Source organism: Pecten maximus, chromosome 3, assembly GCF_902652985.1.
Source record: "Pecten maximus chromosome 3, xPecMax1.1, whole genome shotgun sequence".
Lineage (NCBI taxonomy): Eukaryota > Metazoa > Mollusca > Bivalvia > Pectinida > Pectinidae > Pecten > Pecten maximus.
Window position 1 is genome coordinate 22726417 of NC_047017.1, and position 25036 is coordinate 22751452.

Below are 25036 nucleotides of genomic sequence, written 5' to 3' on the forward strand. Positions count from 1 at the left end.
GAACAAATGGTAATGATAAAATAATGTATAGGATAAAACTACATGAGGCCTTTTATTTTTCACCTCCAATAACTATATAAACATGTCGGAAGTAAGCAATGCCCCGTTGGTATACGTTTCACTTTCCCTTCTATAGAAGGCTGATGTGATGACAGTCTTATTCGTGGTATACCTTTCTTTTATTTTGTCCGATTTCATCAAACTAACGAGAGATTGTCATAAAATCATTTTAATTTAACTTAGTGACAAAAATATGCCATGCATCCCCCTTTTTTGGTGTTTCTTTGTTTATTTGCTGTTTAATTTCCAAGCATGAAAGGCATAGCCCATACGTAAATGACTGCGGAGTGGGCACTCGCGTCTGAATTCCTTTGGTTTTTCCTGTGTGCTGTCAAATTGCTCTCACGTTTAAAGAAACATATAATCATTAATTATATATACGAAACTCCTCAGATAGCCGAATGAGGTCAGTCTTGTAAGGTACGTCAGATTGAGAGGCTATAACCGGAGTGTGATAAATAACGGTATATATGAAGAAATTGATTATCTCCGAAATATAAAACAAAAAATATAGTAAACAATGTTATCGACCATTTATTAATAATATTTTATTATCTACAAAGATGTACAATGTTGCAGACTTTTTATATTTTAAATTCCTTTCTAAATCTTCAAGCGACTATTTAAATGTGTGGCATTCTCAAAATGCATTTTCAAGATGTTAAAATAACGCCTGTTGCATCACAACTTACCTACTACTTTCCTTTTCAGGCGTTGACATTCTTCCAACGCAGCTTTGACTGTTTGTATTTCCTCTTCCTTTTTCACTATGTAAACATAAACACAGATTAGATGTACCTATGAATATATCTTGCATATGACGAATGCTAAACTAAATAAAACTAAACTGCCGAATAGTGAAAGACTTAGCATCCTTGATTGTTAATCCGAAGAACAATGTCGTCAATAAAACCATGATTCATATTATTATTTTCTTTCTTGACAAGATCATTACTAAAAAGCCCACCCATACCGATTATACCTATCAAGCCTTTGGGTGCTGCTGCTGAGGATTGCTATTTAATCTTATCACGAATCTAATATGAAAGGAAATTCATGACAGATCCTCAGTATATGTGCGTATCAATGATTCTGAAGATAAAACACTTAAAATGACTTGTGATTGACAAATGACGTAAAATTGCAACAGAAAATGAATTGTTCATCAGGCCATCCGCTAGATACGTTTACTCAAATAATATCAGTATACACTGTACGTAGAATATCAGTATCAAAGATCGAATTTTGTAAACAGAATGCTGAAGTATTAAGCAAGATGTAACTCAAAGTCACACAACTGGTATCACTGCCACATCTCGTTTTTGCTATGATCATTGTTATTAAAGATTGACTAACCAAGTTCCCCTGTTAACCTATCGATGTCCTGTTGTAGTCTCTCTGTCGTGGATGACATCTCCTCATTAGTCTTGGCGAGGGCTTTCTGTAATGTCTCTCTCTCTGTCTGTAGTTTCGATTATATTGTTACATATCCCTCGTTTTCCAATCGAACTCTGTCAAGGTCGTCCTCCTTTTCCCCTTTTGACACACATAAATTAAGTAAATATACATTAAACAATTGGAATTATAATGAATCACCGATAGTGTATGAGTACACAATAAGCAGACCTATTGTAATTTCTATTCATTTACATTCTAAAAATTGGTTGTTATGGTTTTCAATCGCCATGGTGTAATTGAAATGGATATACCTGAACAAATTCGTAACTTTACATTTAACGTTTTAAGTAGACGTATGAGTGTATATCAAGGATTCTGAAGGTAAATCATCTGAAATGATCTGTGAATGACAAATGACGTAAAGTTACAACAGAATATCAAAATTACATCAGACAATCCTCTAGATACATTTACTTAAATGATATCATTAAACACTGTACGTAGAATATTTTTCAAATCATAATTTTTCACTGTGTTTTTAGTAAGATGTAATCCCTATTAGAAACACTGGCTTCACCTCCACATTTCGTTTTGCTTATAATCATTTTTATAAGAAACTGTCTTACCTAAATTTTTTGTTAACCTATCGATGTCCTGTTGTAGTGTCTTTGTCGTGGATGACATCTCCTTCTTTGTCCTGGTGAGGGAGTCCTGTAACGTCTGTCTCTCTGTCTGTAGTTCGGATATCACTTTAACATATCTCTCTTTTTCAGTTCGAACAATGTCGAGGTCACCCTTCTTTTTCTCTTTTTACAAACGAAAACATGTCAAGTCATATTTTGTGTCACGAATACACTGAATAAACATTTATGAAACAATTATTTGTAGCTTGATTTTGGAATTACGATGAATTGTAATTTCGGAACCCATTTTTTGTGCATTAGGCCGTCCGTTAGATAAATTGATTTAAACAATGTGCAATCCCAAGTCACACGACTGGCATCACTTTCACATCTCGTTTTGGTTTGTCTATGATATTTGTATTAGACACTGTCTTACCGAGTTCTCCTGCTAACCTATCGATGTCCTGCTGTAGTCTCTTTCTGGTGGATGACATCTCCTCCTTGGTCCTGTTGAAGGAGTCCTGTAATGTCTGTCTCTCTGTCTGTAGTTCGGATATCTCTCTTTATATCCCTCGTTGTCGTTTCGAACTTCGACAATGTCACTCCTCTTTTCTTCTTTTGAAAAATACCAACATTTATGATATCTTAACGAGTAACATATATTAGATTATCATTAAATGATTGGATATTTAAATACTACCATCACAATAAAGTCGAAAAAAACAGCAAAGACATAACTTTATATTCAGGTGGCCTTTTATTAATTGATATGCTTACATTTATACAATGATTAGTATGTTGTCGCTACAAAATCCCACATTTTACCTTAAATTATATCCATCAATAAGGGCAAATGATAGTAGAAATACACATCTAGAAATATAAACAGAAGAACAGTTCTGAAATGACCATTTTAGACATTTTTCATCAACAGGAATGGCTTCCAAACAATTTACATATGAATGAGATGAACTTTCAGATACATTGCCTGAGTCAGTTGCCTGCTGATGAGGATAATTTTTATCAGAGATCTTCTTACCGAGTTCCTCTGTTAACCTATCGATGTCCTGCTGTAGTCTCTCTGAGGTGGATGAGATCTCCTCCTTGGTCCTGGTTAGGGAGTCCTGTAATGTCTGTCTTTCTGCCTTTAGTTCGGATATATCTGTTACATATCCCTCGTTTTCCAATCGAACTCTGTCAAGGTCGTCCTTCTTTTCCCCTTTTGACACACATAAATTAAGTAAATATACATTAAACAATTGGAATTATAATGAATCACCGATAGTGTAAGAGTACACAATAAGCAGACCTATTGTAATTTCTATTCATTTACATTCTAAAAATTGGTTGTTATGGTTTTCAATCGCCATGGTGTAATTGAAATGGATATACCTGAATAAATTCGTAACTTTACATTTAACGTTTTAAGTAGACGTATGAGTGTATATCAAGGATTCTGAAGGTAAATCATCTGAAATGATCTGTGAATGACAAATGACGTAAAGTTACAACAGAATATCAAAATTACATCAGACAATCCTCTAGATACATTTACTTAAATGATATCATTAAACACTGTACGTAGAATATTTTTCAAATCATAATTTTTCACTGTGTTTTTAGTAAGATGTAATCCCTAGTAGAAACACTGGCTTCACCTCCACATTTCGTTTTGCTTATGATCATATTTATTAGAGATTGTCTTACTGAGTTCCCCTGTCAACCTATCGATGTGCAGTTGTAGTCTCTCTGTGGTGGATGACATCTCCTTTGTCCTGGTGAGGGAGTCCTGTAATGTCTGTGTCTCTTTCTGTAGTTCGGATATATATCTGACATATCCCTCGTTTTCCGTTTGAAGAATGCGAAGGTCGTCCTTCTTTTCCTCTTTTCACAAAAGGAATACATGCTAAGCAGGTGTCACTCATACACTGGTTGCATATTTATGAAACAATCATTTGTTGCTTAATTTTGGAATTATATCAAATTAACAAATAAGAAACGTACACAATAGTCAGGCTGATTGCTATTATTATTATTTATTTACATTTTAGTAATTGGCTGTAATCGTTTCTCGATCGCTATGGCCTAAATTATGTGAGTGTGCCTGAACAAAACAACCTGATATTTTAATTCAAAAGTAATTTTATGCGGATTGTAGAAATACATATCTTTATATATTTCTCTGTATCAAAATTGTCGAAGGAAAATCACTTCAAATGATCTGGGATTGATATTTGACAAAAAATTGCAACAAAATATCAAATCAAAGTTTAAATTATAGAACACCTTACGTGCTAAAGGTTATTTGTTATATATACAAAGATTTAAACAATATCAGTTTACACTGTACGTTGAATATAATTAAAATGGAACGATTGTTCTTATCAGTAATCTTAGCTATGTTTTTATAAAGATGTGATCGCGTCACATATTTTCAAGTTATACACCTGGCCTAACTTGCCTAGGATCATTTTATAGAGACTGACTTATCGAGTTTCCCTTACCAATGTCCTGCTGTAGGATCTCTGTGGTGGATGACATCTCCTCCTTGGTCCTGGCTAGGGATTCTTGTAAGGTCTGTCTTTCTGTCTGTAGCTCGGATATATCTCTTACATATACCTCGTTTCCAAATTGGACTTTGTCAAGGTCGCCCTTCTTTTTCTCTTTTAACAAAGAACATATGAAAGCCATAACATTTGTCACGATGACAAAAGAAACGTTATGAGAAGTGCCACATATACATGTAAATTAAGTTAATGAATATCAAACAATTGGAAGTATAATGAATCAGCAAATAATGTACGAGTACACAATTAGCAGACCTATTATATTTCTTTATTCATTTGCATTCTGAAAATTGGCTGTTATTGTTTTCCGGTCGCCATGGTTTAATTTATAAGGATGTGACTGATAAAAACGTAACCTAACATTAAAAGTCATAAGCATTGTACGTAAAATATTTTTTTAAATCAGAATTTTTTACTGTGTATTAAGTAAGATGTAATCCCTAGTACAAAAAAAAAATAGCTTCACCTCCACATCTCGTTTTGCTTATGATCATATTTATTAGAGACTGTCTTACCGAGTTCCCCTGTCAACCTATCGATGTCCAGTTGTAGTCTCTCTGTGGTGGATGACATGTCCTCCTTGGTCCTGGTGAGGGAGTCCTGTAACATCTGTCTCTCTGTCTGTAGCTCGGATATATCTCTGACATATCCCTCGTTTTCAGTTCGAACAATGTCGAGGTCACCCATCTTTTTCTCTTTTTACAAACGAAAACATGTCAAGTCATAATATGTGTCACGCATACTCTGAATAAACATTTACGAAACAATAATTTGTAGCTTAATTTTGGAATTATGATGAATTGTGTAATTTCGGGAAACATTTACTGTGCATCAGGCCGTCCGTTAGATAAATTGATTTAAACGATGTGCAATCCCAAGTCACAAGACTGGCATCACTGCCACATCTCGTTTTGGTTTGTCTATGCTATTTGTATTAGACACTGTCTTACCGGGTTCCCCTGTTAACCTATCGATGTCCTGCTGTAGTCTCTTTCTGGTGGATGACATCTCCTCCTTGGTCCTGGTGAGGGCGTCTTGTAATGTCTGTCTCTCTGTCTGTAGTCCGGATATCTCTCTTACATATCCCTCGTTGTCGTTTCGAACTTTGACAATGTCACTCCTCTTTTCCTCTTTTGAAAAATACCAACATTTATGATATCTTAACGAGTAACATATATTAGATTAACATTGAATGATTGGATATTTAAATATTATCATCACAATAAAGTCGAAAAAACGGCAAAGAAATAACTTTATATTCAGATGGCCTTTTATTAATTGATATGCTTACATTTATACAATGATTAGTATGTTGTCGCTACAAAATCCCACCTTTTACCTTAAATTATATCCATCAATAAGGGCAAATGGTAGTAGAAATACACATCTAGAAATATAAACAGAAGAACAGTTCTGAAATAACCATATTAGACATTTTTCATCAACAGGAATGGCTTCCAAACAATTTACATATGAATGAGATGAACTTTCAGATACATTGACTGAGTCAGTTGCCTGGTGATGAGGATAATTTTTATCAGAGATCTTCTTACCGAGTTCCTCTGTTAACCTATCGATGTCCTGCTGTAGTCTCTCTGAGGTGGATGACATCTCCTCCTTGGTCCTGGTTAGGGAGTCCGGTAATGTCTGTCTTTCTGCCTTTAGTTCGGATACATCTCTTACATATTTCTCGTTTTTCTTTTGAACATTGTTCAGCTCACCCTTCTTTTCCTCTTTTGAACCAAGAAAGCATAACCAGTCATAACATGATGACAATTGCTACACTTTCATTAGCTTGATATAAATTAAACCATCATTTGTAGCTTCAATTAAAAATTACATTCAATCAACATATACTGTAAGAGTAAACAATGAACAGACCTATTGTATTCATCATCATTTACATTCTAATAATTAGCTATTATTGTTTCTCGGTCGATAAAGTTTAATGTGCGTAGGTGTGCCTGTACAAAACATAACCTTACACTTAAAGGCATAAGAAATAGAATGAGGATAGTAGAAAATAACTATATATTTCTGTATGAACGATTTTTTAAGATTAATCAGCTTAAAGGGTTTTAGACACAAAAAGGTTAAAGTTGTCTATAGGTTAGTTTCTGAAAAGCCAGTCAAATTACCCTCACACTCCTGGGGTTGTGTATATACACGCTGAGATACAAGGCACAGCATGGGCCCATCTGGACAACTGACCTATATGCAAAATTTCATTCTGATAACGAGGTCGGTCAGCCTCCTACGTCACAGGTTCACTGCTGCCGAGATGATAGTATAACTAACGTTATAAACACCCAAATGTGTGTCGCATCAAATCACTATTTACACACTATCTACCAAAGGTTTTGTGATGTGGGAATACTTTACATTAATATATTGGGTTACAACAGTGAATTGGTTACATGTACTCCAGTGATGATCCCGTTATTCATTAAACAACTGTATTAAATTCAACTTTATTCCATAAGTTTTACAACTTATTGGATAAAATAGTATATAACATTGGACAAAGGCATCCACTCTTACATGATTTATAATTCAATAAGCTAATTCGTCAGATTTGTTACAGGGAAACCGAGAAATAATCATTAAAAATGAATATATTTTAATTAAAATCTTATAAAAAATCTTTCCTTTAGTTTATTTGCTAGTGATAAATATTTTCCTAAATTGTTAAGTTCTTTTATATTTTCTACTTTGAGTAACTGAATACGTTTAAACATACTATAGTATTTAAAATGATATGTTTTAATCAAATTTGTTAATCAATACGAATGTCTGCGTAGCATTTTCACCACATCAAACACATTTCCTTCATAACCTTCATAAAACATTCTTTAAGGAAATTGTCAAAAAAGGACGTTGTTTGAATACATTACTGTAAAATTGATCAGAACAGTAACTGATTTCTTCAAACATTTACCCAAGACTGACAGTTCAAATTTACTGATTTAAATAAAGAATCCAAGGATCTTTAGTTTCCAACATGTCATCATAACATGCTTTGAGTAAAAAATTATCTGGATGCTTTAATTTCAACCAATATTTAAAAATTCTTGATTTAATATGTACAAAGGAAATCCTCAAAGTTCAATGAACAAAAAACCCATGTATCGTCTCAGATAAAAAAAAATCAGTTCTGTGATTACGTACTATCTAATTAAATTACATCAGGATGAGACAACTGTATTTCAAACTACTGCATTTTTATCAAATCTTTATCTTGCAAAATTAAGAAATGGATATTTTTATGTTAATATTACGTCAGGAAAGGGTAAATCATGTTCTTAAAAGTGTACAAAATCTGATCAAATTATGCCAAAAATAAAATGGTTAACAAGGCTAGGAAAATTAATCACCGTAAAAAGACTTCACAAGTGAGATCATTTTGTCACCTCACTGTATAGTAGACCAGAGATGTATATATCACATATGTGATATTTACATCTCTGAGTAGACCTATAGTGTATATGCCATTATTTGAGTTTTTAAAATAAAAAAAATAAATAAACAGATGACATGTGATATTAGTAAATTACCAAGGTTATGATATTGTCCGCTGGTCTACTATTTTGATTATACAATTACAGACATGAGGTGTGGAAAGAAAATCTAAACATGTAAGATGATAAAATCAGGACATTCACTGTCATTGCTTTCAATGTTTACAAAATAATATGGGGCTTTTTGAAGTTTCCCTCTATAAATGCATATAACAATGCAGGGTCTAGCCTAGTGATACTGGTGATGTGAACCAGATGACGCGTCGGACCACGTGACCACCTAGCTCATTAAAATTTTTCAGCCAGCAGCAATATCCCCCTACTGGCCTAAAATAGATAAACAGCTTTGTACTTCAATAATATCAACCCAGCAGAACCCCATGAATATTTTTGTCAATCACATATTTACAAGTAACACAGCTAGTATAACTACCACATCTCGTTCTATTTATGATAATTTTTAGTAAAGACCGTCTTACCGAGTTCCTCTGTTAATCTATCAACGTCCTGCTGTAGTCTCTCTGTGGTGGATGACATCTCCTCATTGGTTCTGGTGAGGTTGTCCTTTAACGTCTGTCTCTCTGTCTGTAGTTTGGATATCTCTCTTACATATCCCTCATTTTCAGTTCGAACTTCTTCCAGTTCACGGTTCTTTTCCACTTCTACACAAGCTTATATCAACATTTATGATAAATGAATTACAAAGGATGTTTAAAACTTTTGACACATATTAAATGAATGTTAATCAATTTAATTTGACAGGTTCATTTTAGATAGCATCATCAAATCAAATTCGCTGAAGGAAACACCTAAAAGGAATGAAACCTTTTACACCTGGCCGGCTAAAAATGAATTGATACGTTTACGTTTTAACAATGTTCTATTGATCGCCAAACATCGTCGCCACCAAATCCTCCTATTATTTTCAATTCATTAGTCATCAATAAAGGGGAAAAGGTAAAAGAAATCTAGGTCTATCAACATAAAGGTATGCACAACTCTAAAACTGAAGCAGTGTGGATAATTTGTGACTTACAAAGGAACATTACAGCAGGAACTGAAATAATAATGTGAAGAAGAGTATTACCAACCTTTAATACATTCAACCTGACACCGTTTGAACAACTTATACATGAGATGGGACAAAGTGTCAATTTGTTGACTACTTTTTAAATAATTTTGACGACGTTTGACATTTTCGTAAGAATGTACAGCACTTTTCCTTGATCACATACCTTCACTTTCTTATATGATTTATAAGAATTCATCTTTAGTTATGAGCTGTTCAAAGACAATTTATTAAGCAAGTGTTGATATTCGGTAAATGGAACTATTTAGTCGTTTAAGTATCGAATTATATAAGCGAGCAAACATTGAAACACGAATGCACTGGCATAGTTTTTTTATTAAAACAATATGATTTCCACAGGTATACATGAAAGCAGGTATCGTGTAAAACTTTTTAAGGTTTGCATTAGCGTTTTTAGATTCAACACTGTGGTACCTATAACCAGCGTCTTGATCGTTGTCAGGACATTCTATCCCAGATGGGATCGCGAATGCACTGACAAAGAGAAAGGCATCTTGTCGTTTTTCGTTAAAACTAGATTCATTGCTAGATGCGGTTTTATCAAATTTGATCACTTAAACGTAAGAAAACTAACACAAACATATATAAGTTCAAAACATATATTGGCTTATTGAATAATTAAAATGATCCAAACTGTGACTGTCTTACTGAGGTCTTCTTTTAACTTATCGATGTCCTGTTGTATTCTCTCTGTTGTGGATGTCATCTCATCGTTGGTCCTACTTAGGGCAGCCTGTAATGTCTGTCTCTCAGTCTGTAGCTCAGATATATCTCTGTCATATCCTTCAATTTCATTTCGAGCTTTGTCCAGGTCGTCCTTCGTTTTGTCTGTTGACACAAGAAAATGACGATCCATCTGACATCCTAATTTTAAGACAAGTTATTGCATCTGACCAAATATGATTGGAACGAATATCAATGAAATCATTACTGACGCATAACTAACGGTAATTAAAATCATCAATTTATTACGCATGTATAATCAATTATAAATTGCTCGAAAGATATCCCATAGGGATATTTGTGTCCACCATTAAAAGATCCTGATTGGCTCTATGATAACAAGTGGAAGCTAGGTAAGAAATCTAAGAAAATTATGTGATTTTTTTTCTGAATTCTATGAAGTAGAAAAGTAATATCAAACTTCAACGGTCTGTTATTTTGTTTTGCTTGATTAGGCTCAAACGCAAATGGGCAGGCACACCGCCGAACCAAAGGAAACCCACATGGTCATGAAGAAATAGCGATAGCAATGATTATTTACAGAACGGCCGGACGTACGTCGGACCACAGACCACGGACTTAAAGCAATATAATACCCCACCATTTATTGATAGTGGTAAAAATGTAAACATACTCCCATCCCAAGTTTTGCGATCCAAAATGTATAGCAGTTGATTGATACTGATGTAATCATTATCAAAGAAGACTTTGTCTAAGCAAACTATTCTTAAAAAAGCGCTATTTCACCATTGTCTTACCGAGTTCTTCTGTCAACTTGTCGATCTTCTGCTGTAAACCCTCATTGGTCGATGATCAAGTGTGCCTTAATCCTTAAGAGCGACTTTATCTGGTTTTGTAATGTTTCACTCTCTGTCTGTACATCAGCCTTCGACACTAGAAATGGAAATCAAGGATTGTAAAGCAACACATATTGTCTGCAAAAAAATCAATAGATGTTGCATTTACAGCATGAATTGATCTTTGTTATCAACATGGAAATCATATAAATTGAACTCAAATCGACCACGATGTCATACCAATACACCATTCTTGACCCTCCGTCGAGGATGACATTTCTTCTTTGATCATGTCGGTGATGGAGTCTGTCTGATCCTGTAATGTCTGTTTATCTGCCTGTAGTTGCGATATCTGTTTCACAAATATGTCGTTCTTCTTTTTAGCTTCTTCGAGTTCATCTTTCGATTTTGCTGTATCAAATAGGTTGAGTTAAAATTCAGAGTGTTGTACATTGTTGTCGTTTAAACGCTGACAGCGTAATTTCGTTCAAATATACATACAAAGCTGTCTATGATAATAACACACAGTATATTGGTTGGAAACCATAACCTACTCAAAACAATTCAGAATATAAATGTACATCAATCTTGACAACTGCATATTACTTTGCCTATTTAATTGGTGCTGTAGTTTTGAAGGCCTGAAACATCTTTAAAAGTTTTGTCCTACAGTGACTCCGATAATTAACATGCCAAGAATGGTTTATGATGTATAATGGACTGAAATCCAATTATTGTAATGCAAGCCTGTGGAATTCTATGTAATAAAATAGAATTATACAGTATTTATTCGTCAAATATATGATGCAATCATTATACCAACAAAATATACAGTGAATTGTTACTTGCTAGTTGTCATGTTTCTACAAGATACACAGGATATCATCTCGCTTAAACTTAACTGCCACACAATGTAGGGAGACATTTTTCTTGCCCTTGGATTCTAGTTCATATGTAAATCAATTGAAATCATTTTGAATCATATACAAAACTTGTTTTGTTTTTTTTTAAACCGAGGAGTAATTGGTTATTGGTTAATCTAATGAATACTGTAACTTTAAAAAAAATCTGACATTTGAAGTATTTAAAATTCATTTTGGCGAAAATCTCGTGAGCAAAAATAAAAGAAGACTGTTTCAGTTATAAATACCATATACAACAGAAAATCGCCCAATATTAGAACTTTCAATAACTAAATTTAGTACTTTTAGCATGTTTTCTTGAGATTTAAACATCACGGTTTTCAAGTTTTGTTTCTTTTGAGAAGAACTGTAAATGCGTTTTCGTAACAAGTTTGGTGTTCTGGTTGACATGACACATTGTAGTAAATATGGGAATAGATAAAGCACTAGTAAATCACATTACTATTGTTTATTGATATTATCTACGGTCATTCATATCAAAACGTATTCGTGTATGTAGTGTGTTGAAGAATAAATTCCCATCCTGCATTTGTTTCTTGGTAATTCAAAAGAGATGTTTCATACATTTTTTTAGGAAATAACATTTATGATTTCCTTTCTATGACATATATATAACATTTGGCTATATTCGATGTTATTGCACAGAAAATTACGTTTGAACAGTACCTTCGTCACATCGTCACACGTAAAAGATACTCTGCTTTCCATATGAATGTTTTCAACTCGAACTGGCGTTTTTGTTTCTGTGCTTTAATGGGGGTTAATGAATCTTATATAGGTAAAGCGGTTGAATATATCTTACGGTCTGTCACATATAAAATGAGTTTACGCTGTAGATAGGGGATGGGTTAATAAACATATGAGCAATAACAGGTACAGAAAACAAATAGAAACAAATGGACATCAATTAGCACATATCTATAATAATATGTATAACGTAATTAATCTTACCGAGATCACTTGTCAAATTAGTAATGTCCCGGTTTAGACTTTCCGTGGTCTTGGTGTTTGTCTGGTCCTGTGATGTTTGTCTCTTCGTCTTCAGTTGTGATAGTTCCTTAATGTATTCTTCATTTTCGTTTTTAACTTCGATAAGCTCTCCTGTTGTTTCCTCTAAAAGAAACAAGGATGGACGGTCATCTGACTACAAAGATCATTACAGGAAGAATGATCACTTTTAGACACAAACTTGATTCAGTGAGATCACCCAAAATCAGCTTTCTACTTTGCTAATTTTGGTCAGCATTGGGTAACTACTTGTCACAATAATCCACAAAAGCTTTCGAGTTTGGGTCGTTTGAGGCCCCTTTCCTTTATACATAAGTAGTACACCAAATTACATGGTTTATGGCGAATTTAGAATATTTCCACTTGAAATTGAAATAAAATTAAGGATGTTAATGTTTTGGCATAAATTAATCACAGGAGGCGACAAACTTTCTTCTACCTTCTATCGTTTAATACTAAAAATGCAAGAAAATCAAGTAGCAGACTTTCAATGGCTTAGCTATATAAAACTAATACTAATGATACTGGTTTTAACAACATTTGGATATACCAAAACACTTTTACTGTAAATAAAACTGTTTTTAAAACATTGTTTAAAAGTCGTTTATGTGACCAATTCATTCAAAACTGGTTTTCCTTTATCCAATCATCGTCCCGTGGACAATTTTACTCTATCTTTAAAAAACAGTTTAGCATTGAGTCTTAGCTTATTTAAACTTAATTCCCAAGAGCGCATTATTATCAGCAAATTAAGAATGTCAAATTTAAAGTTACATGTTGAAACTGGTAGATGGATTGATATGCCACGTAATAATCGTGATTGTTCATTATGTCATAACGGTATTGGTGATGAATACCACTATTTATTTCAATACAATAACATTTGAGTGACAGAGTTTAGACACAAAAGTTTAACTAAAATGGAAGGTATGTTTGAAATATGTAACAAGTCATCATTATCTAGAGTTAGTTATTTCCTGAAAAATGTAGAAAAACTTTGTATTTCAAGTAGATAATAGATAAGTATAATATTTAATATGTTTTATTGTAGTTTTTATATGTATAGTGAGATAACATTGTTTATATTCATGTTATTACCCTGTAAGCCACATGACATTTTTTGTCATATTGACCTCTAGTTACACACTTTGTGTGTCTTGAGTGAATAAAAAGTCTTGAAATCTTGAAATCTTGAAATTTTGGGAAACTATATTATTTCTTCTTATTCAATTTCGGCATGTTGCTTTTTGGTACGAATATTAAGACTAGCTGATGTAAATATAAGTACTGTAAAAATGTTAACAGATAATAGTGAACTTCGATATGAATACATTTTGGGCGACAAAAAAAACAACATAATCCTTTCGATGTAAAAAGCATTTTAAATTTAATTCAACATGTTTATTTTTGTATAAAATTATCAATTTATTAGAACTGCTAGTTAATAATGAAATTGTATTTGTTGATTTCTGTTTCAGACATAAGAATTAATGTTCATAATAATTTGAACGTACATAACCATGTTATGCATTTGCTATACTAGTTAAGCTATGAATAATATTAAATCAAATGATACAATGAAAACATGCATATTTCTTGAATTAATACAATATGTAATACTATCAAAATATGTCCCTGTATTTAATAAAACAAATTCCATTTTGTATTTTTTTATGTTTTTACCATGGACGGGTTACAGGAGAAGATTAAAAAAGGAGTTAATTTGTCGTGCATCTTATATGACAGATGAAATCATGTACGTTTTATACTGCTAAGAAAGAGGTTTTGGGTCTATTTTATCAGATAAATCCTCAATTTAATATATTTACCTCTCAGATTCAAATATTGCACACCAATCCAAATCGCAACTAAGAAAATGTTTAAGTTTCAGGAATATACATATATCGTTTTGCCTCATGATTAAAGTATAAACTACATTGTTATGACCCAACACCCACCCCAACCCCACCCAACCCCCAAAACTGTGTATTAGAATTAAAAGCTTATACCTAAATGTTAATGATAATCAGTTAAGTTTAGACTGTGTCAATCAAATATTTAATCTGAATTGTCATCAGTTAGTGATAAATAATATCCCCGTCTAATCAGGATTAGAAGTAGCCAAGAACTTTTAAGCCCATGTATTTAACTGATAATCAGTAGTCACAATTTCTTGTTGAATTTCAAGGCAAGGCATCAGTATAATGTGACAAACTTTCAGATTCAAACCAAATTGTCTAAGAAAAGCAGAGCATGTTGCATACAGTATAGTTTGAGTCACCTTTTGACTAATTCAGCTGTAAATACTCAGATTTTAACACACGATGTACACGATGAAGCCGTATTGTATATCAACTGGCAAATAATAGTTTATCAGTAGGTCTACTGGTGGAGAAAAGAGGCCTTGGAAATCCAGTTGAAAGCAGGATGCATGGCATAATACAGTGTTAATATTCGGTAAAATAATCGCTTATAAATTTTCACAACATGTATATAGTATAATTTAACTAATGAAAAGTAGTTTCCTTGATCACATTTATTTGAACAAGTAAGGGTTAAATCACTTAATAAATCAGGTGTTTTACCAAGTTCTTCTGTTATTCTTTCGATGTCAAGTTGGAGATCCGCGATAGTCTCGGTTGTTTCGCTCTTGTTGGTTGGTATGTCCGTTTTATTTCGATGAGTTACTCCAAATGTTTCCTCGCATCCTAGTTCGCCTAGTACGTTTTGCTCCTCTACAATAACATCTTTTGAGCAAAATATAGAATGGTATAACACTGATTAGTCAATATTAGTCAATTTTATTACAAAAACAACCTTTTTTTGATCACATTTTGGCAAACAATTATATTTTTGCGTACATTTAGCATCAAAACTGATATACGATATAAGCAATCTTATTCTATATCTGCTTGTATTGAAAGGTTATTCATTTTGATGATGATGATGATGATGATGATGATGATGATGATGATGATGATGATGATTGTTCAGTGCTCTTACTTTTGTTCTTGCTAAATGACTTCATTTCTTCTTCCTTGGTTTTTAATTTCCGGTCCTTTTCCTTTAATCTGTGTCTTAATATCCGGATCTCATCTTTTAACTGATCTATGTTACTCCTGGTCTATTAAGGGATGTGACATAATTGTGTTCCATTTCTGTTCCTTTTTACCGTCAACCAGCTGATTTATTGATATATCAAATGTGTTTGATTGGCATGTTTTACACATTTTGAACCAGACTTGGTTTTTTAATTCAGCAAGCTCATCCTCAATTCTAGGAAGTTTGTTTAACCTTCTGACGTTTGCCTCGAGGTATCGTATATGTTTAGTCATTTCTTTTTGTATGACCTAAAATGGAAGTACAGAACAAACACCTTTCAATATATCATATATATGTTTTTTTCGATAACATATTGGTATAGTTCTTTGCCAGGCATTTTTAACCATCAGGACGAAGAGTGTTCAATCATATGAATGGTATTCATTTCCATAACTCATATTAATGATCATAAGAAAGTGACATTAACAAAAAAGATATAAATTAGTTCTCTTCTAAATAATGATATAATGTAACTATATCTTGTATTACCCAAAACGGTGTATAACCCGCAGAATGTAAAAAAAACAAAAACAAAAACAAAAACAAAAAAACACACACATTTTAAATTAAAAAAAAATGATTTCGGATAGTTCACACTAGCAGGTTTGTTTCCTTGTGAAAAGCCAGTTAAATTAATATACCTGAATACGGTTAGTTTATGTACTTACAGCAATCGGACTGTGTACCTTAAGGATGAGTTTTATTGCCTTCTGCAAAGAATACTTGATTGTATTTTTTTTTAAATCTTTTTTTTTTTAATTCTTTTTTAATCATTTCTGTGTAAATAAGGAAGCAGATAACAACGCATGGTCTGCATTATATCCACAGTAATTGTATAGATTTCATAGACTCAGACGACTACCCGTAAATGCCATCTCCATATGTAAAAGAAAAGTTCGTACAGTCCGCGGGAAAAACTCAGGAATTTATGTTACAAGCATAATAAATAAAGATGAAAATGCTCGCAAAAGATGACGATCTGTCTTGTGCTTACATATCAAAACCTGCATGAACTGTCAATCCAGAAATATCAAATAAGCTGCCATCATGAAATCATTTGTGTCGGGAGTTCAGACATTTTTGTTGATATTGTTTGTGATAGTGCTTAAATGTCCTCAATCAACGAATACAAATGATATCTTAAAGCCATGTCGTTTTTAACCAAAACGAATAAAGATTAAAGATAACGTTTTGTTTTTCTTACGACAATTACTCAACTTCGTATCACCCCCACCTCCCATCTTTTATTTTTATTTTTTTGAAAATGAAAAAAATAAACTAAGAAATATATAAAAGTATGTCGTTCAATTATAACAATTTGGGGGGGGGGGGGGGGGGGGTACTTTGCCTTCATTTAGCCTTAAAGTATTCGATTCTGCTATCTTTTTGAACGAATATCTTGCTTGGCCACACTATAGATATTATATTAATGTCAAAAAAGTGAACCTCACCGTTATCTCGTCGACTTTTACCTCCGGCGGAGATGGTAAAGATCTTGAAGCCATCCTTTTATATGTCACCTTTTCCAAACGTCTCTGTCACTGGAATATTATTTATATGAATCATCTTACAAAAACCATCGGTTGAGGTATTTTTTCAAAAAACGGATATCCTCTAAATCCCTGTATTAATTTTTTCAATGTATATATTTTTTTCACTGAATGTAGGGACAAATAGCATTCAGTGTAGCTTACCTGTAGTTCTACAAATCTACAAATGTACCAGGTTGTTGTTCTTTTTTGGGGGGGCGGGGGGGGGGGGGGGGGTCGTCATAGATATGATTACTTAGCAGGGGCCGTGCAGCGTTTCACCTTTCACAAACACCGGATGCTGGACAATTTTTTATGGACGGACCCGACATACCTGACGTTGTATGTAGTATGTCACAACGTAAAATGTCTGGTGTTTGGGTCTGGGTTCGGCATTGACAGATAACCCTTGTCGGCTGGTAGGGAAATCATTTTATTGTGGTAAAAATATAAACAGTTTAAAATGTACTTTCTATTTTATACTCAATCACGATTTGTTTTCAACGCGTGATTTGATTGGTTACGGACCATAATCTGCAATAGAACCATGATCAATCGTTTTTTAGCCACACCCCGTTTCTAGTCAAAACAATATGGCATCAAGTTCGCCTCCGCAACATTGATGACTGATGACTCATGGGGTTGGAATGAAACTGAAGAAATCGAAAAGGATTAGTTGAATATATTAAACAAAAAATGTATATATTGTTCTCACTGTCATTTATTGATTGAAACGTTCATTCCGTCCGTGTGTAGGCATCTAGCCACGTAAAATCCGAAATGGAATTTAACAAGTGCACAAAATTTCATATCACGGTTTGGCCTATGGAAACACATCAACACTGATTTTGTCACAACGTACATATCGCTATGCATACTGCAGAACAATTCCAAATATGTCGTTAAATCTTCGGTAACAGGACTTTCACAACAACCAAACACGCCGCTTCGTCAAGATCCAAGTCTCGCCAGTATGGACGTGACCAATAATATTAACCGACTTTGAAAGCTTCTTTCTGATTGTCCAGTCCGCTACAGTATGGCAGGTCACTAGCGGAGGTCACAGAGTACTTGTATCAATATAAAACAATGTTTCTAAATATATCAAACCGTAAACGTGTAAGAATGGGGATAGTACTTTTTTCCGTGGCTATACTGGCGATTAGAATATGAGATTCGGTTTAAACTCTTTTAAATAGAAAGGCAAACATCTAGACAAAAAAAAACTTAATAAAAGTCTAATACTTAAACTACAAAAGCAATTACCGAAATTGGGGGAAAAGTTCTGAATATATCTATTTAAAGACATCTAGCTATGTATTAAATTATGATTCAATGCATTTTGATATAGATTTACCAGATACTTGGATTATTTTTTCCAAGTCTGCTCTTCAATAAAAACAGGTTTTTTTTAATACATGTCCAATATGCACTCCCTTGTGATTTGTAATGTAATTGAGTGATTTTTGATTGAGTCGAGTTTCGATAATCTGGATGAACAAGTGCTAGAGGATTTTGTTTCTGAAAAAAAGACAGCGCTTAAACACAAGGAACAAAAAAACCGGCAGTTAGCACCCTGAAAGCCAATCTTCGGGTCAAATAATTAGGAGTAGTGCAGGATATGATCACTTGTTTGATAGATAAATGGAATTTTTTAAACGCTGGTATAATCAAATAGTTGTTGTATTGGTATTTCTGGAAATAACACTTTCATTGTAATGTACATATCCCCTGTTGAAAGTGTCTTATATACTGGCTCTCAATGATGATGTGTGAACAGAAAGTAGGAGAAAGTGAATATCTTCGCATTGTTTTAAACCTGCCTCGATGGGAATGCATGTATACGTAACTATGCAATAAATGGATGTTACCTTGTGTTATATTCTAGCCCATTTGTTTCTAAATCCACAGGAAATAATCCTCCTGAATGTTTGATAATTCTCGGTTTTATTTCCGCTGTGTTTGTTTGAAAGTTAGTTCTAGGTCAGGTTCTTCCTCCAGTTATTTCCCGCAGTGGAAAATGGGAAAACTGATTCAAGGTTCTAGATAGCCGGAATCAAACTTTATGATATCAATTACCATTTTCTAAATATGAACTGTTTTTCTGTCATTATTCACCATTACGAATTAAAATCAAGTTATCATTCTATTTCCTATCGCTTCTATAACTCGGCCGGAAAAAAATTGTTGAGAAGACGAGAACACAAAACGTTGATTCGATATACAACTCACATGGACAAAATCACTATAAAATAGTTTCGCATTCAATATCAATTAAGCTGATACGCTAGTATTATTGTTTCATGATATCATATCATCAATTATGTATTAAATTATCCATTACATTTTCAATCATAAATGTTCCAAATTTCTTTCCTTCACATCAAGCTGTTTATAATATTGTGATTATGTATGTTTCAAAATAAAACAATATCAATCATAAAGCCGCACTTTTCCCATTAATTTATTTATTTTCATACGCTATAATAACAATAAAAACTTGACAAAACAATTGCTTCTGACAAGATTACAAATCCATATCAATGAAATATACAATCCCCGGTTCAAGCTAATACTATATGAACAAAAATCACATCTTGGATATCAAGATTTCAGAATATTGATTTTCTTGGTATAAAACTCTAATAAATGTTAAATATTTATCATAAATATATATATAGTGACCGATCTACAATTTCAACTTATTGCTAAAAAAACAATAAGCCCTACAATGTAAAATTTAAGCATTAAAAACAACTGTGAGTCCAATCATTCAACGAGTACACAGTGAATATGTACCGGTATATTTAGCTCTGAATATATACAATGCCATCCGAAAAAAACTATGCACATTCTTTTGAATTGTTGAATTATGATAAGTACATCACAAACTCTAACTGGGAACATTAAAGATTTACAATGTATTAGTGAACAAAGCAAATTTTCAATGAAAATAGCCTAACTCAATTAATTTTTAGGGATGGTCAAGGGTGAGACCGAATTGGCAAGATGTTCGAAAGTGCTATTCATAGACTATTAAAGTATTTAGATGAGTCGTGAGACAATAATTAAAAAATACAATAAAAATGGATAAGTGATGATATGATAATTAAAAAATAAGATTTTCTCACACCTTTGCATATGTAAGACACATTTATTCCATGTTGAGCACCCCTTGTTGGGAATCTCTTATTGTGATCATTGACCATAAAGATAAAATGATTAAAAGTGTCCATCATATGTAGGTATGTGGTATAGGTAAAATTTACCCGAGGGTGTAGAATTTACACATCGAACATCGTCCGCTAGCCAGACTGATCTGACCGATTAGACATGGTATCTGTTTCAAACGATATATATCAATAAATCGTTGCCACCTACTGTCAAAACGAAATAATTTAGAACTCAACAGCTGATATTCTTCTGAAAATAACGTTAATCCATTCAATAGAAACATAGGCGTTTCCTTGAAACAATCGAGTCTAATCAGTTTTTATACGTCGCATCATTTCTAAATGGTAACTGTATTTCAATGCGAAGAAAAAACTAATTTACTTTCAATACATGCAATTGTTAACAATTTTCTGGTATCTGCAAACGTTAGTGAAATATATACAGTGTAATGAGCTTCAGTTGTGTGAAAACCATTTTATGAGCGTGTCGTCTACCATGATATGAGGAACTATAATATATCTTCTGGAAACATTCGGCTGTTCTTTGGTTTAAGATCACTGACGTCATGTACATGATAAACGGGAAATCCTAACGTATTTTTACTTCAGTCATAAAAACCATATATTAAAGTCTCTCCCTCCTTCTTCTTCTTAGAAAACTCTGACCGCGTTAAGATTAGCGTAAAGCAGTGAAGGCCATAATGACATAATAGACAGACAAGAAGTAAAGTAAACACACACACTCAGAAAGCGACTGATGACAGCATACAGTCAAAAAGAAACCAATAACAGGATACACAGCCAGGAAGTCACTGACAGCATGATACACACTTAGAAAGTGACTGATGACAGAATACTCAGTCAAAAAGAAACCAATAACAGCATACAGAGCCAGGAAGTCACTGATAGCATGATACACACTTAGAAAGTGACTGATGACAGAATACACAGTCAAAAAGAAACCAATAATAGGATACACAGCCAGGAAGTCACTGATAGCATGATACACACTTAGAAAGTGACTGATGACAGAATACACAGTCAAAAAGAAACCAATAACAGGATACACAGCCAGGAAGTCACTGATAGCATGATACACACTTAGAAAGTGACTGATAACAGAAAACTTATATAGGTTTCCAACCTGTTGTCTAATACAACTGATATGTTTATATCAATAAAATTTGTTGAAATGAAATGAAGTCGCTCATAAAAATATAGAGTCAGGATGTATTTGATATCAGAATACAGAGTCGGGAAGTGACTGATAACAAAATTAGAAACAGGAAGTCTAGGAATGCAAGGTCAAGAAGTAGTTAACATATGTAATAGAGACAAAGGGATATTCAAAGCATAATGCACAAAAAATGACTGATAACACAGCCCACAGTCAGGAGGCCACTGAAAACATAACACAGACCAAGAGGTCACTGATAGCAGAATATGCAGTCCAGAGGACACTGATAACACAATTTATAGTCAAGATGTCACTGATAGCAAAATATACATTAAAGATGTCACTGATAGCAAAATATACATTAAAGAGGTCACTGATAGCAGAATATGCAGTCCAGAGGACACTGATAACACAATTTATAGTCAAGATGACACTGATAGCAAAATATACATTAAAGATGTCACTGATAGCAAAATATGCAGTCCAGAGGACACTGATAACAGAATATACATGTATAGTCAAGATGTCACTGATAGCAGGATATGCAGTCAAGAGGTCACTGATAGCAGAATTTATAGTCCAGAGGACACTGATAGCAGAATATGCAGTCAAGAGGTCACTGATAGCAAAATATAGAGTCAAGATGTCACTGATAGCAGAATATGCAGTCCAGAGGTCACTGATAGCAGAATATATAGTCAAGATGTCACTGATAGCAAAATTTATAGTCAAGAGGTCACTGATAGCAGGATATGCAATCAAAAGTGACTGATAACATTACACACCATCATGAGGTCATTGATGACAGAATACACACACAGGAAGTCATTGATAACAGATTACTGTGTCAGGAACATATTGTCACAATATCGGCCTTTTATCTCAACTGCATTCTCAAATGTACATGTAAGATTAGTGCATATGCCACTAGTGTTATATATCCCGGAATTTCTTCCATAGGATGCACTATTCTAAAATCGATTGTTATGTCATAATATAGACATTGAGGTGACATCATAACTGTGAATAGTGTAAAATGGCCGCTTGATTAAACCCTTGATATTTGACCTAAAAAAATATCAAAATATTCAAAGTTTTCTGACTGACGTGATAAAACGTATGTCAAATGTGTTTTATTTCGTAGGAGATTTAATGAAATTTCGCTAAGGCTTGCACAAATTAAACTTCTAAGACTTATTTCGTAAAAAAGTATACGAAATAAAAATGCATCCTATATTTTCTATATATAAACAGAGTCAGGAAATAACCGATACAAAATTCATGCTCAGCAAATGACACATAACGTAATACCAAATCACGAATTAACTGAAAGTACACTTCACAGTCGAGAAATGACAGATGATACGGTACAGAGCCAGGAAGTGACATAATACGGTACAGGGCCAGGAAGTGACAGATGATACGGTACAGAGCCAGGAATTGACATAAAACATAACACGGAACAATGAAGTGACGGATACACGTAAACATGCAATGTGCTGTGTCGAATTGTCTGATAATATTAAAACAACCCAGATTACACAATGAATATTTCGGAAGTGACTAATACAAGAAATGCTGATAAGACAGGGAATACTGATAATATATATAGAGTCCTGAAGTGACTCATAACATAAAACAATCCCAGTTTACGTAATAGACAGTTATAATGTGACTAAGCTATCACAGAACACCGTTTTTTATGGCAAGGACATCGCGTTAAAATTATATGTTTATACGGGCAGTCCTATATCACAGAGTATCACATTTATAATACAATAAATATAAGTAACCATGTAACAAACATAACAACCATGTATATATTCTCAAGGGCAAGCAGCAGTAAATGCAAAGTAGTAAAGCTTAACGTTACCAACAATATGTATGAACATACAATATTATAAATAAAAGTAATCTTAAATACAACATAGCAATACACTAGATATACAGACTTCACCCAATGCATGACATCTTCCATGTATCTCAAAATATATAATCTAACAGCAATTAGCCATTCTGACACCGGGCCCAGTTGTTCAAAAGATGATTAGGCTTATCACATTTTAACAACATTTTTCAAATCATGATATGATGATTTCTGGTAGAACTTATATGACAAAACTTTATGAAATACTGTTATTCTAAATTCTCTTCCAGCTGGTATAATTTCAAGATGATATACTCACGAGTTTTTCAACGAATGAGAAATGAAATGTTCACTAATCAAGTGATTAAGCTAGTCACCTTTTGAACAACTGGGGCCTGATGTTCCATCTTCGTCTAATATTTTCTCATAATTGACGTCATTTTGTCGATAGCGTTATCATTGAGGTCACACTCGTACAGACCACTGTCACTACTAAACGCCATGTCAATAATACCGCCAAGTTGTCGTAACTCACTTCCGGTCACGCGGAGACTTGTGGGAGTCAGAGAAGATAAGTTTTCCTTGTTAGTGTGATGGAGAACCAAGACATAGACGTTTTTGTCGGCTGAAACATAAAAAGCACTGGAAATAATAAAGGTAACTAACAAAGTCTCAGGTTCGATGAGTATTAAATAGCCATGCAAGTAAATTCTACATTCAAAAGATTATACGTAAAACTATCGTGCTACATTTCAAAGAAACTATTACTGTAAAAATCACAGTTTAGAAACATATCTGGCAAAGTGGTCTTCGTCTCACCCGTACAAGAATTTAAGTCTTTCTCTTAATTAATTTCCCTTAATCTTATACGTACAATATTTGATACAACAAACAAAACGATAAAAAAAAACAATAACGCGCGTCTCAATCAAATTATGCTCGGGTATCATTTAAAGCCTATTTGCTGTCTTTGTGATAAAATCATCTGTTCCTGAATATGAAATCAACTGTTGTTGTCATTTTAAAGAAATGTTATCATGTCTACAATGAAGAATCTGGTAAAAAATAAATAACTGGTATAAACAAATTACTGGTATAAATAAAGAACTGGTATAAATAAATAACTGGTATAAATAAACAACTGGTATAAATAAATAACCAGTATAAATAAATAACTGGTATAAATAAATAACCGGTATAAATACATAAGTAGTATAAATAAATAACAGGTACACATAAATAACTAGTATAAATAAATAACAGGTACACATAAATAACTGGTATAAATAAATAACTAGTATAAATAAATAACTAGTATAAATACATAACTAGTATAAATAAATAACTGGTATAAATAAATAACTGGTATAAATACATAAGTAGTATAAATAAATAACTAGTATAAATAAATAACTGGTATAAATAAATAACTGGTGTAAATTAAATAACTGGTATAAATAAATAGCATGGTAAACATGTTA

At 33.2% G+C, this 25036-nt stretch overlaps 3 protein-coding genes across 4 annotated transcripts in view; all 3 read right to left on the reverse strand.

Annotated features, from left to right (window-relative positions):
• Positions 1–2517: 2517 nt before the first annotated feature.
• On the reverse strand, positions 2518–4772 carry LOC117322661 (daple-like protein). Its single transcript, XM_033877598.1, has 4 exons — positions 4586–4772; positions 3789–3965; positions 3121–3300; positions 2518–2696 (listed from the first exon to the last, which is right to left on the reverse strand). Exons 1-4 carry the CDS (start codon positions 4770–4772, stop codon positions 2530–2532), a joined length of 711 nt encoding a protein of 236 aa, XP_033733489.1. The 3' UTR covers positions 2518–2529.
• A 391-nt stretch (positions 4773–5163) lies between these two features.
• LOC117323587 (anucleate primary sterigmata protein B-like) lies at positions 5164–15539 on the reverse strand (the record flags this gene model as incomplete). 2 transcript variants are annotated; one of them, XM_033878896.1, is given in 9 exon segments in its annotated part: positions 5164–5343; positions 5599–5778; positions 6202–6381; positions 8646–8828; positions 9905–10084; positions 10738–10873; positions 11017–11187; positions 12651–12812; positions 15293–15539. In XM_033878896.1, coding segments are annotated over 5 exon segments (781 nt in total), but the record flags the coding sequence as incomplete, so codon positions are not given.
• Positions 15540–19786: 4247 nt separating this feature from the next.
• LOC117323589 overlaps positions 19787–25036 on the reverse strand; it is an 8204-nt gene continuing 2954 nt past the window's right edge. The window contains exon 3 of the mRNA XM_033878899.1: positions 19787–24180. Coding sequence (XP_033734790.1) covers positions 23969–24180 — 212 coding nt within the window. The 3' untranslated portion in view covers positions 19787–23968. The remainder of the gene's footprint in view (positions 24181–25036) is intronic.